The sequence below is a fragment of the Eimeria necatrix genome, genomic scaffold (genome assembly GCF_000499385.1).
Source record: "Eimeria necatrix Houghton genomic scaffold, Enh_scaff59, whole genome shotgun sequence".
NCBI classification, from domain to species: domain Eukaryota; phylum Apicomplexa; class Conoidasida; order Eucoccidiorida; family Eimeriidae; genus Eimeria; species Eimeria necatrix.
Window position 1 is genome coordinate 24,102 of NW_013651698.1, and position 12,500 is coordinate 36,601.

Consider the following 12,500-nt stretch of genomic DNA (forward strand, 5'->3'; position numbering starts at 1 on the left):
CAGAAAATAAATATTAAAGTGTCTTTTAAATGCCAAAATGCATTTAAATGAATTTAAAAAATGCATTCAATTAAATGCAAAATGCGCAAACTTCTTTCATTTTCAGGTGTACTTACAGCTACCAAGGCCCAGTGTCTATTTAGAAAATTAAACATATATGCATTTATATTTATTTATTTATTTGCTTTTATGTAACACAAACAAATGGATTAATATGTTTACATATTTATTTATTTATTTATTTATTTATTTATTTATTTAAAAACAATTGAGGCCGTTTGTGGACTGCCGAAGATTTGGGGTGTCTGTACGCTCACAAATACATCTTCACTTCTCGATTTACATTTATAGTTATTTATATTTACATTTATTTACATCTTTATTTATTTATATTTATACTTATTTATATTTACATTTATATTTAGTTATATCTATATTTATTTATGCCTATATTTACTTATACCTATTATGTCTATATTTATTTATATATATACTTACTTGTGTTTATGCTTACTTAAATCAATCATGTTTACCTATATCAATTCTATTTATATTTATTTATATTTATTCTTTACACTTATTTATATTTGTAGGTATTTATATTCATATTTATATTTATATTTATATTTATATTTATATTTATATTTATATTTATATTTATATTTATATTTATATTTGTATTTGTACTTTTATTTTAACTTATTTATATTTTGGCCTCCCGAAGACGCAGGGGCTAAAATTGCAGCAAAATCTCAAGTCTGTATTTTCTGTATTTCGACACTTGTCGTCTGTTTCGCATTTTAAAATTAATTAAATTAATTCAAATTAATTAAACAAATTAAAATGTAATTCAAATTAAAATAATAAAATAAATTAAATGCAATTTAAATTAGAATAAAACAAATTAAAATGCCAAGAAAACTTAGAACTCCTTGCAGTACAAATGGCCGCAGCTGTCAATACACTGCAGTTCAAACAGCAACAAACGGCCCCATATGCAGCGTCTGCTGCAGCAGCTGCAGCACATGCTGCTGCTGCTGCTGCAGCTGCTGCAGCTGCTGCTGCGCCTGCTGCTGCTGCTGCAGCTGCTGCAGCTGCAGAAGCTGCTGCTGCGCCTGCTGCTGCTGCAGCTGCAGCTCGTGTTGGTGCGGCTGCTGCTGCTGCTGCTGCTGCAGCTACTGCAACTGCAGGTGTTGCTAATGTCCCTCACGCTGCGGCCGTTGCTAGTGCTGCTGCAGCAGCTGCAGCTGCTGCTGTTGCTGCAGTTGCTGCTACTGCTGCCTCAGCTGCCTCAGTTGTTGCTGCCGCAGCTGCTGCTGCTTCTGGTGCTGTTGTTGCTGCTGCTGCTGCTGCTGCACGTGCTCTGTATCACTTCCAGAGATCCAGTGCATTGAGGTAACCCTTTCTGTTTCTCCCTTTCATTTATTTATTTATTTATTTATTTATTTATTTATTTATTTATTTATTTATTTTTAATTCAGTTTGACTCATTTGGCTTCTTCACTCGTCTTCTGAGGGTTCGATGGGATCTCCGTTTTCGTCGCACTCAATCACCTCCTCCACCTGCAACACCCCCAAACCCTAAACCCTAAACCCTAAACCCTAAACCCTAAACCCTAAACCCTAAACCCTAAGCCCTAAGCCCTGTGGAGCCAAACCCTGAAGACGGAAGCCCTGCTCAACGCCGCGCACCCCTAGCCTCGCCGCTGCTGCCTGCGGGGCCGCAGCTGCGCCCGCAGCTAGCGTCTAGGGTTTAGGGTTTAGGGTTTAGGGTTTAGGGTTTAGGGTTTGGCTTTCCTCGGGATAATAGTACTTGAGCATTTGCTCCATTCCTCTCTTCACTGTCACTGTCGAAGAGGGGCAGCCCTGGCAGCTGCCCAGCAGGTGTACGTACAGCGCGCCGCTCTCCGCGTCGAAACGCAGCACTTCCACGTCGCCCCCGTCGCTCTGCAGCAGCAGCAGCAGCAGCAGCAGCAGCAGCAGCAGCAGCAGGTGCTGTGGATGCAGCAAAGGCAGCAGCAGCTGCAGCAGCACATGGCGTAGATGCAGCGAAGGCTAAGGAAGCAGCGGCAGCAGTATTAGCAGCAGCAACAGCAGCACATGCTGTGGATGGCAGTTCCGGCAACAGATGCAGCAGCAGCAGCAGCAGCAGCAGCAGCAGCAGCAGCAGCAGCAGCCAAAACGACAGCAGCGGCCAGAGCAGCAGAGACCACAGCAGCGGCAGAAGCTACAGCAGCAAACGTGGCCCGGACAGCAGCAGGTGCAGCAAATTGAAAAGCAGCTGCTGCAGCTCAGGAAGCAGCAGCAGCGGTCAAAGCATCAGCAGCAGCAGCAGCAGCAGCAGCAGCAGCAAAAATACCACCCCGAAGGCCCCAAGGCAATGCCACGGGAAGCAAAAAAGCAGCTTTAGAGAAGCAAAATAATAAATGCAAAAAAGAAAATAAAAAGCAGCAGCAAAAATGATAAATGCAGAAAAAGAAAATAAAAAAGCAGCAGCAAACCTGCAGCATGGGCTTGACTCTGTGGTTTATTGTCTCTTTGATGGACTCGAAGAGTTCAGCCTCTTCTTCACTTAGAGGCGCGTTTGCTGCTGCTGCCTTTGCTTCTGCTGCTGCTGCTGCTGCTGCTCCTGCTGCTGCCGCCTCCTCGCTCTCTTCCGCTGCAGCAGCAGCTGCTGCAGCAGCAAGCTGCGCATCTACCGAAGACCTACAGCAGCAGCAGCAGGTGACAGCAGCAGCAGCACCCAAGTCCAGCCGTGTAGATATAATGCTACCCAGGAAACATGCCGTTGCTGCTGCTGCTGCGGCTGCTGTCGCTGCTGCTGCTGCTGCTGCTGCTGCTGCTGCTGCTGCTGCTGACCTGATGGCTTCTTCTACCTGGGGCTTTAGCGAGGCCCAATCTGCTTCTGCTGTCTTCACGACGGAGATAAAGCCAGCCCCAATCAACACAGAGGAGACGCCTTCCAGCTGGCAGCAGCAGCAGCAGCAGCAGCAGCAACAACAGCAGCAGCAGCAGAAACTGTTCGAAGGCGTCATGGTAATAACACCAGCGGCCACCGCAGCAGCTGAAGAAAGCAGCAGCGTTAGCTGAAGTATCTGGCGCAAAAACAGTGAGAGCCCGGTCTATCAGCAGCAGCAACAGCAGCAACAGCAGCAACAGCAGCAACCGCAGCAGCAGCAGCAGCAGCAGCAGCAGCACCTGCAGGAGTGCTTGAGCCATGGGGGAATTTGAAGAGTCTGCTCATCACACACAAGCCACACATGTTATTTTGCATTTCTGCTGCTTCTCTTTTTATTTTTTTCCTTTGCTGCTGCTGCTGCTGCTGCTGCTGCTGCTGCAGCTGCTGCTCTATGCCTTCCAGTCTAGCTGCGGCGCCTCTGCCAACAGCAGCAGCAGCTGCAGCAGCAGCAGGTCCGGCAGCAGCACTAGCCGCAGCCCAACCTGGAGGAGCTACCGTGGCAGCAGCAGCACTGGCAGCCACAGCGTTTGTTGCAGCAGCAGCAGCCGCAGCAAAGACAGCTACAGCAGCAGCAGCAGCAGCAGCAAGACAGCAGCTGCAGCAATGCAGAAGAGACAGCAGCAAAACGACAGCGGCAGCAACTAAGCAGCATCAGCCGCAGCAAAACAGCAGCAGCAACTAAACAGCAGTAGCGGCAGCTAAACAGCAGCAGCACTCGAAAAACAGCAGCAGCAGCAGCAGCAGCAGCAGCAGCAGCAGGTGTCCTTACTGCTGCTGCCTCTATAGAACTGCGTCGAAGTGACTTTCCCCTTTTTGTTCACCAAAGGCCGAGGGAGAAGAGGCCTGAACTTCAGGGCGTTGGGGTTTGGGGTTTCTTCTGCGGGTATTGAGTCTGCTGCAGAGCTGAGGCAGCGCACACCTGCTGCTGCTGCTGCTGCTGCTGCTGCTGCTGCTGCTGCTGCTGCTGCTGGTCGCGGAGCTGCTGCAGGGGTGAAGGAAGGGAGAGCGGCTCGCACGAAGCCGAGTGCCGAAGGCGGGCAAGAGGCGCCCCGGCTCAGTGCTGCTGCTGCTGTTGCTGCTGCTGTTCTGGCTAAGGGGCTGCGGCCTGCAGCAGCAGCAGCTGCTGCTGCTGCTGTCGCCACAGTTGAAGCTGCTCGCCTCAAAAGAAGCCCTTGCATCTTGCTGTCAAGTGCAGCAGCAGTAACAGCTGCGGGAAGCCGCGGTTCCACTTGCTGCAGCAGCTGCTGCTGCTGCTGCTGCTGCAGTGTCTCAGGAGTTGCACTGAATCGACAGGTGTGTATGCAGCAATACTTTCCCCACCTAAAAATGCGAAAGAACTTAAAATAAATTTAATAAACAAGTGCATGCAGTTCGGGTCCTAGCATGCATCGACGATTGCTCGCGCAGCAGCAGCAGCAGCAGCAGCTGCTGCTGCTGCTGCTCTGCTGCAGCGAAAGGTCACCTCCGGGCTTGCTGCTGCTGCAGCTGCTGAAGCTGCTGCTGCTCCTCCTGCTAATAAACTACAGGAAATTAGAGCATTGGAAAGCACAAAACGATTATATATTTTCTCATCTAAATGGAAGAAGCTGACTAGTTTTGCTGCTGCTGTTGGTCCCGTGCTGCAGTCTGCTGCTGCTGCTCTCTCGCAGCTGCTCTACAGAGCAGTTTCTGCTGCTGCTATATCAGCTGCAGTGCTGCCTTCTGAGCTGTTTGCTGCTTCTGCTTAGCCGCGTACATGTAGACTTAGCCACGGACCTGTTGCTGCTGCTGCCGTCTTTGCTGCTGGTATTCCTGCTGCTCTGTTTTACCTGTAGAGTAGCTGCTCCTTTCAGATCTGCTGCTGCTGCTGCTGCTGCTGCTGCTGGTGCTGCTGGCCCAGCCTGTTTTGCTGCAAAGCTGCTCAGCAACTGAAGCCAAGGGGGGGAGCCCCCGGCCACACTGGTGCCCCAGAAAGTCGCCTTGAGAGCAGTAGCAGCAGCAGCAGCAGCAGCAGCAGCAGCAGCAGAAGCAGTAGTAGCACTGCCAGCAGCAGCATAAGTAGAGGCAGCAGCTCAAGCTACTGCAGAGAAGAGTGCAGCAGTAGGTGGCGGGAACAGAAGCGCGAGGTGGTTGGCGCTGCTGCTGCTGCTGCTGCTGCTGCTGCTGCAGCTGCCATTGCTGCTCTTGCCCCAGTCTTTGGTGCAGCTGCTGCTGCGGCTGCTGCTCGCTATTCACAAATGCAGCAGCAAACGCAGCAGCAACCCCCTGCTGCTGCTTCCAGCTGGGGAGGTCTCTTTTCCCTGTGCAGCGGCTTCACTAGAGAAGTGGAGCGTCGCCGACGCCGCAGCAGCAACAGCAGCAGCAGCAACAGCAGCAGCAGCAACAGCAGCAGCAGCAGCTACAGCGGCTGCAGCAGCTGCTGCAACTCCGTGCGATGCATTCCTCTCCCCTATTTTTCTTTTGAAGAGAGCGAAGGAGACCCTGAGGGTAAAGCAACAATAGTGATTCGGCAATGGCAGCGCCCTGCTGCTGCTGCTGCTGCTGCTGCTGCTGCTGCTGCTGCTGAGGGCAAACACCCTTTTGTTGATGCTAGAGACTGGGTTGATGGGTCAGAGGCTTCTGCTGCTGCGCCTAGACCCCTTGTGCTTGACGACCCGCTGCAGCCGGTGGCAGCAGCAGCAGCAGCAGCGCTGCAGTTTCTTGTAAGGCTCCTTGGGGGTGATCCCGACAGCAGCAGCAGCAGCAACAGCAGCGGCGGCAGCAGCAGCAGCTGGGCCTCTTATCTCACCCCTGCGGGTTGCATCGGCATGCTGCTGGAGGCTTCCACCACAGAAGCAGTTGCACTTGGTCAGCAGCAGCAGCAGCAGCAGCAGCAGCAGCAGCAGCAGCAGCAACAGTGGCAGCAGCAGCAGCAGCAGTGGCAGCATCCATGGCAGCTGCAGCGGCGGCCGTCGCAAGGGCAGCAAGGAAAGCGGGCTGAGGAGCAGCTGCAGCAGCAACAGCAGCAGCAGCTGCAGCACGAACAGCTGCTGCAGCAGCAGCTGCAGTACAGCACGCTCTCATCTATCCCCGAGCCGTGGGACTCAGACTTCTCGCTGAGAGGCATCCTTCCTGCTGCTGCTGCTGCTGCTGCTGCTCCTGCTGCTGCTGCAGCGGGTGCTGCATCGTCTGATACGGCAGCAGCAGCAGCAGCAGCAGCAGCAGAAGCCTCAGCTAGGGGAGCACCACCACAGGCACAAGCAGCTACAAAAGCAGCAGCAGCAGCAGCAGCAGCAGATGTAGACTGGGAGCTGCTGCTGCGGCGGGCTGCCTCTCGCATTGGTCGCTCACATGAATTGGACAGCGAGGTATGCCTTGCTGCTGCTGCTGCTGCTACTGCTGCTGCTGCTGCTGTTGCTGCTGCTGCTGCTGCTGCTGGCCAGTTCGCTGCTAGCCTCGCTGCAGCTGGCCGCCTGCTCAGCCTCTGCAGCAGCAGCAAGAGGCAAATTGCTGCACTCAGGCGTGGCTATTTGTCCCCACAATGTATCAAATGCCGCAACGCTGCACCACTTCTTGCTGCTGCTGCTGTTGCTGTTGCTGCCTTTGCTGCTGCTGCTGCTGCTGCTGCTGCTGGGTCCAGGCGAGAGAAGAGCACCATCTGCTGGAGAAGGCAGTCGACGGATTTTCAAAAATGGCCAAGGTCGGCAACCGATGTGTTGCTGCTGCTGCTGCTGCTGCTGCTGCTGCTGCTGTTGCTGCTGCTCGATGCCTCTGTGCCGCTGCAGTTCTTGTTGCTGCAGCGGCGGTTGCTGCTGCTTTTGTGGCTGCTGCTACTTCAAGCACTGCTGCTGGCTCTTCAGCAGATCGTCTGCTTCTTTAAATACTTTTGCAAAACTGGAATAGGGCCACCGCTTCAGCAGCAGCAGCAAGTGCTGCACCTGCAGCAGCAGCAGCAGGAGCAGCGAGTGCTGCAGCTGCAGCCGCTGCAGCAGCATTAGCTGCTGCTGCTGCTGCTGCTGCTACTGATTCACCATATGTGGGCTAATGTACAGGGATCCGCTGCTGCCTTTCCGGCTCATCTGCTGCACTTGAAGGAGGACCTGGAGGTGCCCATTCTTTTTTCTTTCGACGCAAATCTCACGGTGCAGCCACAACTGCTGCTGCTGCTGCTGTTGCTGCTGCTGCTGCTGCAGTTGCTGCTGCTGCTGCTGCAGCCTTGGTGCTTGCTGCTGCAGTTTCGCACTTTATAGTATAGGGAAAGCTGGCTCGATTTGATTACTGAATGCGACCGTTACGTCACCGCTCTGCGGTCTGTTGCTGCTGCTGCTGTTGCTGCTGCTGTTGCTGCTGCTGTTGCTGTTGCTGTTGCTGTTGCTGCTGCTGTTGTGTTTCACCAGACCCTCAACTTTCTGGTCCTGTCTTCTACTGGAGAGCAACTTGCGAAGCTGCATCTCCCGCTGCGGCAAGTCAGCTCATGCACAGTGCAGCACTATCGTTTCCGTTGCTGCTGCTGCTGTTGCTGCTGCTGCTGCTGCTGCCGCTGTTGCAGCAGCTGCTGCTGCTTCTGCTCTTTAGTTGTCAATTCTAGAGCGAATTCGAAGCGGAGGTTTACCTAACACTTTAGTCTTTCTCTGTACAGCAGCAGCAGCAGCAGCAGCAATGCAGCAACTGCCGCTGCTCAGACGTAAACTGCAGCAGCAGCAGCAGCAACTGCAACGGCAGCAAATTTGCTGAGGCGAGTCTTCTCCCTTGCTTTGTTTGCAGATAGAGAAGGTGCTGCTGCCGGAAGAAACAGAGGCAAGCAGCGCCAGACCTTCGTTTGCATTGTTGCTGCTGCTGTTGCTGCTGCTGCTGCTGCTGCGTCGGCAGCAGCGCGAGCCAACCAAGATACATTGGAAAAGGGATGAAGCAAAATATATAGAGGCATTAGCTACTGTTGCTGCGCCCTTTACAGCTAATATTTATGCTGCTGCTGCTGCTGCTGTTGCTGTTGCTATTGCTGCTGTTGCTGTTGGTATTGCTTTTGCTGCTGTTGCTGTTGCTGCTGCTGTTGCTGCTGCTCTTATGCAGGATCCATCGGTGTGGGCACATCTAAATTGTATGAGCATTGCGAAAGACTGCGCCGTTGTACTGAAGGCAAGAGATTCATTTGTTTCTGCTGCTGCTGCTGCTGCCTCTGCTGCTGCTGCTGCTGCCTCTGCTGCTGCTGCCTAAGAGCATGCGCTGCTGCGTGCTGCTGTGCTGGCCGCAGCCACAAGTACTGCTGCTTCTGCTGCTGAGCAGCATGAAGGCCGCCTCTACATTCATTAAGTCAAGTGTGTTTCTGTCGCTGCATGCGCTGCTGTTGCTGCTTGTGCTGCTGCTGCTGCTTGTGCTGCTGCTGCTGCTTGTGCTGCTGCTGCTTGTGCTGCTGCTGCCTCAGGTGAATGGCAATGATCTGCTGCAGATGAAGCTCTCCGGAGGCCTCCCCAACTCCTTCTCTTTCCTCGATTTTGCCCACAGCCATTTGCTGCTGCTGCTGCCGACGCAGCAGCAGCGAACCCTCGTATACGCTTCTTTGCGGCTGCTGTGCTATCAGCAGCAGCAGCAGCACTCCGCCACCTTAGAACCAGCAGCAGCAGCAGCAGCAGCTGCTGCTGCTGCACCCGACTCCGATGCGCTCTTCACTCCTCTTGATTCCACTGCAAATATCTCCAGACGGCTGCTGCAGGACTAAAGCTGCAGCAGCAAGTGCAGCTAGCTAAAGCTGCAGCAGCAAGTGCAGCTAGCCGCAGCAGCGAGCCGCAGCAACTAGCTTCTGCTGCCTCCGCCATGGCCACTAGAGCAGCAGCAGCAGCAGCAGCCTAGCTAGCTGTAACTGTGGAGGGATAGCTGAGTCTGTGGGTGGCTAGCCGTCGGTGGCTAGCTGCGACTGTGGGCGGCTAGCTGCGGCTGGCTAGGTGTGGATAGCTATCTGTGGCTAGCTAGCTGTGGATAGCTAGCTGTGGCTAGCTAGCTGTGGCTAGCTAGCCGTGGCTAGCTAGCTGTGGCTAGCTAGCCGTGGCTAGGTAGCTGTGGCCAGCTAGCCGTGGCTAGCTAGCTGTGGCTAGGTAGCTGTGGCTAGCTAGCTGTGGCTAGCTAGCTGTGGCTAGCTAGCCACAGCTGCACAGCTAGCTAGCTGCGACTAGCTAGCTGCGGCTAGCTGGTTTTGGGGCGCCGCTGCAGCAAGGCAGCTCTTTGGCTGCTAGTGGCTGCTGGCTCTTGTTTGTTTTAATTTGCTTTTGTCTTTTGCCTATTTTTTGCAAAACAAAATAAATAAAAAGAAATAAATAAATAAAAATAAATAAATAAACAGAAATAAATAAATAAATAAATAAAAAGAAATAAATAAATCAACTTGGCAATGAAGAAGTCAGGAGAAATGCGCAGAGAGAGAAAGCTTGAAGAGGCCGCCAGTCACTAAACCCAAACAGACGGGAACATCTGCCTTAGGGTTTAGGGTTTAGGGTTTAGGGTTTAGGGTTTAGAATTGCCCTGAAGAAATCTTTTTAAACAACTTCTTCCGCAGACGCAATGCCTGTCTGTTGGCTTTTTCCTTTTCTCTTATTTGCCTCTCGCTGCGCTCCCCGTCCACACGGCCTGCAGCACACAAACCCTAAACCCTAAACCCTAAACCCTAAACCCTAAACCCTAAACCCTAAACCTTGAACGCCAAACCCTAGAACGTAAGCCTTATACAGTAAGTGGCAGCACTTCGCATGCTCCGCCGCGTACGCTACACGCTGAGCTCTACAGCAGCCCTTCCCGTCAAACCCTAAACCCTAAACCCTAAACCCTAAACCCTCGACGCTGACCAACTGCCTCCAGCGTTCGCCTGAAAGTCTCTGCCGCCTTTTTCGCCCTCTTAATTCCGTAAGCAGCTCTAAACCACCGAATGCGGTGTACGTTGTCTTCTTGCCACTGAACAGCAAACACGTGCTGCCTGCAGCAGCAGCAGCAGCAGCAGCAGCAGCAAGCAGCAGCAGCAGCAGCAGCAGCGGTAGCAGCAGCGAACACAACGCTCAGCACCAAATAATCAGCTCAGCTCGCACTCTCCCACACCCAAGGGCTTCACTACTGCTGCCACTGCCGCTGCTGCAGCAGCAGCAGCCGCTGCTGCTGCTACCACTACCCCTGCTGCTGCTGCTGCAGCTGCTGCTACCCCTTCCACTACCACCACTACTGCTGCCGCTGCTGCTGCCACACCTCTTGCTGCTGCTGCAGCTACAACCCCTCCTACTGCCACTACAACTACCCCCCCGGCGCCGCTGCCGCCGCCGCTGCTGCCGCTGCTGCTGCTGCTGCTGCTGCTGCTGCTGCTGCTGCTGCTGCTGCACCTTTTGAAGTAGTTGATCCCTTTGGCGCTGCTGCTGGCCAGGAAATGCGTGTCTTGGGACTGAGTGTTGTATTTGCGGCGCCGCCAAGAGTTCCATTTGCTGCTGAAGCTCCAGGGGCCGTCGCTGCCCACAAACACGCCCTCCCGCCCCAGGTCCATTCGCTGCACGCACACGCGCTGCTGCTGCTGCACGACGTGCTGCTGCTGCTGCTGCTGCTGCTGCTGCTGCTGCTGCTGCTGCTGTGGCTGTGGCTGTGGGTGTCGGGTGAGGGGCGGCTGGGGGCTGCTGCAGCTCCTGCAGCTGCTGCAGCTAGTGGAGAGGCGAGTGGGACCAACAGGTAACCATTGTGCCTATTGCTGCTGCTGCTGCTGCTGCTGCTGCTGCTGCTGCTGCTGTGACAGACCATCAGCAGCAGCAGCAGCAGCAGGACCTGAATAGGCCCCTCAGACCAAGCAACTGCGTGCTGCAGCAGCAGCACCGAAGCCACGAGGGCGTACCAGCAGCAACAGCAGCAACAACAGCAGCAGCAACAGCAGCAGCAGCAGCAGCAGCAGCAGCAGCCTCACCATTTCTCTGTAGCAGTTGACAGGAACGAATTGCTGCAGACCCTCAAGACGAGCTGATGCGTAGCGCGGAGGAGGCAAGTGCTCTGGCGCTGTGTGCAGCAGCCCAAACCCTAAACCCTAAACCCTAAACCCTAAACCCTAAACCCTAAACCCTAAACCCTAAACCCTAGACCCTGGAATCCCCTCTTTCATGTTAATTTTGAAGCATTCAATTGTGAGCTGCTAAACCCTAAACCCTACATCCGGACAGAACCTCAATGCAACTCCCGAAGCCCTAGCTGCCGCCGCAAACCCTAGCCCTAAAGCCCAAACCCTAAACCCTAAACCCTAAACCCCAAACCCTAAACCCCAAACCCTAAACCCCAAACACCAAATCATAGAACCGAAACTACACACATACCAGGAACATGCGGGTGCTGCAAGTCGCGGGACTTCAGCTTCAAGGGATGTTTCGAAAATCGCAGCTGCTGCAGCTGCTGCCACAAGGCTGTGCTGCTGCTGCTGCTGCTGCTGCTGCTGCTGCTGCTGCTGCTGCTACCGCTGCAGCCGAGAGAAGGAACGCTGCAGCTCCATATCTGAGGAGTGCAGACGGAGGTGGCAGCAGCCAGGCTCCAGTTGCAGCTGCTGTTTCTGCTGCTGCTGTTTGTGCTGCTGCTGCATCTGCTGCTGTAATTGCTGCTGCTGCTGCTGCTGATCGCTGTTGTGGAGCTCAGGGCTGCGAAGCTTCTCTGTGAGGCAGCTGGAGAGCAGAACAGGCTGCTGCTGCTGCAGCTTCTGTGGCCGCAGCAGCTGCTGCTGCAGCAGCTCCTGCTAGTGTTGCTGCTGCTCCCGCTGAATGAAGCTCTGTGTATTCCCAAAAGTGCTGCACATCGCGCTGCAGCTAAGCCGACCAGCGAGTGTGCTTTCCCTGCTGCTGCTGCAGCTGCTGCAGCTGCTGCTGCTGTTGCTCCTGCAGCTGCTGCCCCCAAAGCGGGGCTCGCCATGACTAGCTTGCTGCTTCAATGACTTCAAAAGAACAAATAAATTATTTAATCATTTTTAATCCCTTGTTTCAGCTCTAGAGTTAGCGCATGCGCAGTGCATGCACTGAAAGAGCAGCCCCGATACTGCCAATGGGGGCCCCCGGGGGCCCCCGGGGGGCCCCCCCTGGGAAGCTGCAGTACTCCCCTAAGAAGGCCTAGCTGCAGCAGCAGCAAATTGAAGCTGCAGCACATACCGGAGTTGGAGCTACTGTGGGCAAAGGTGTAGGAAGATAAGTGCTAGCAGCTGCTGCGAACGCCCCAGCAGCAAGAGCTGCAGCAGCAACAGCAAATGCAGCAGATTATCTCCAGCAGCAACAGCTGCGGCAGCAGCGACGACGAGCAGTAGGCGCAGCAGCAACAAGCTGCAGTTGCAGCACCAGAAGCTGCAGCAGCAGCAGCAGAAGCTGCAGCAGCAGCAGCAGGCCAATCTCACAAGGACTGTGAATAAGCAAGAGCAGCAAAGGCCGCAGGAAAATGCTGCTGCATGCAAGGTGTAGAATGGCAGCTGCAGCACGCTGTGCTGCTGCAGTACAGATGCAAGCGACTGGTGCAGCAGCAGCGCGAACAACGGCAGCAGCAGCAGAAGCAGCAGCAGCACCAAGTGCCGCTGCAGCAAAGCATTCATGGGGGCCTCTGGAAG

The 12,500-nt window shown here is 53.9% G+C and overlaps 4 protein-coding genes across 4 annotated transcripts in view; 2 read left to right on the plus strand and 2 right to left on the minus strand.

The window, feature by feature from the left end:
- Positions 1–1,206: 1,206 nt before the first annotated feature.
- ENH_00065110 (NifU-like domain-containing protein, putative) lies at positions 1,207–4,137 on the minus strand (the record flags this gene model as incomplete). The annotated part of the gene is made up of 7 exons (XM_013577268.1): positions 1,207–1,363; positions 1,505–1,563; positions 1,891–1,947; positions 2,502–2,706; positions 2,860–2,966; positions 3,199–3,236; positions 3,729–4,137. 7 exons carry the CDS (start codon positions 4,135–4,137, stop codon positions 1,207–1,209), a joined length of 1,032 nt encoding a protein of 343 aa, XP_013432722.1.
- A 1,038-nt stretch (positions 4,138–5,175) lies between these two features.
- Positions 5,176–6,915, plus strand: ENH_00065120 (hypothetical protein, conserved; the record flags this gene model as incomplete). The annotated part of the gene is made up of 1 exon (XM_013577269.1): positions 5,176–6,915. The coding sequence occupies one exon, from the start codon at positions 5,176–5,178 to the stop codon at positions 6,913–6,915; it is 1,740 nt and encodes a 579-aa protein (XP_013432723.1).
- Positions 6,916–9,419: 2,504 nt separating this feature from the next.
- On the minus strand, positions 9,420–10,430 carry ENH_00065130 (hypothetical protein, conserved; the record flags this gene model as incomplete). Its single annotated transcript, XM_013577270.1, has 3 exons — positions 9,420–9,535; positions 9,751–9,878; positions 9,988–10,430. 3 exons carry the CDS (start codon positions 10,428–10,430, stop codon positions 9,420–9,422), a joined length of 687 nt encoding a protein of 228 aa, XP_013432724.1.
- A 1,904-nt stretch (positions 10,431–12,334) lies between these two features.
- Positions 12,335–12,500, plus strand: part of ENH_00065140 (hypothetical protein, conserved) — a gene marked incomplete at both ends in the record, with an annotated part of 3,108 nt that continues 2,942 nt past the window's right edge. The window contains one exon of the mRNA XM_013577271.1: positions 12,335–12,500. This exon is cut by the window's right edge and continues 602 nt beyond it. Within this exon, the coding sequence (XP_013432725.1) occupies positions 12,335–12,500 (166 nt within the window).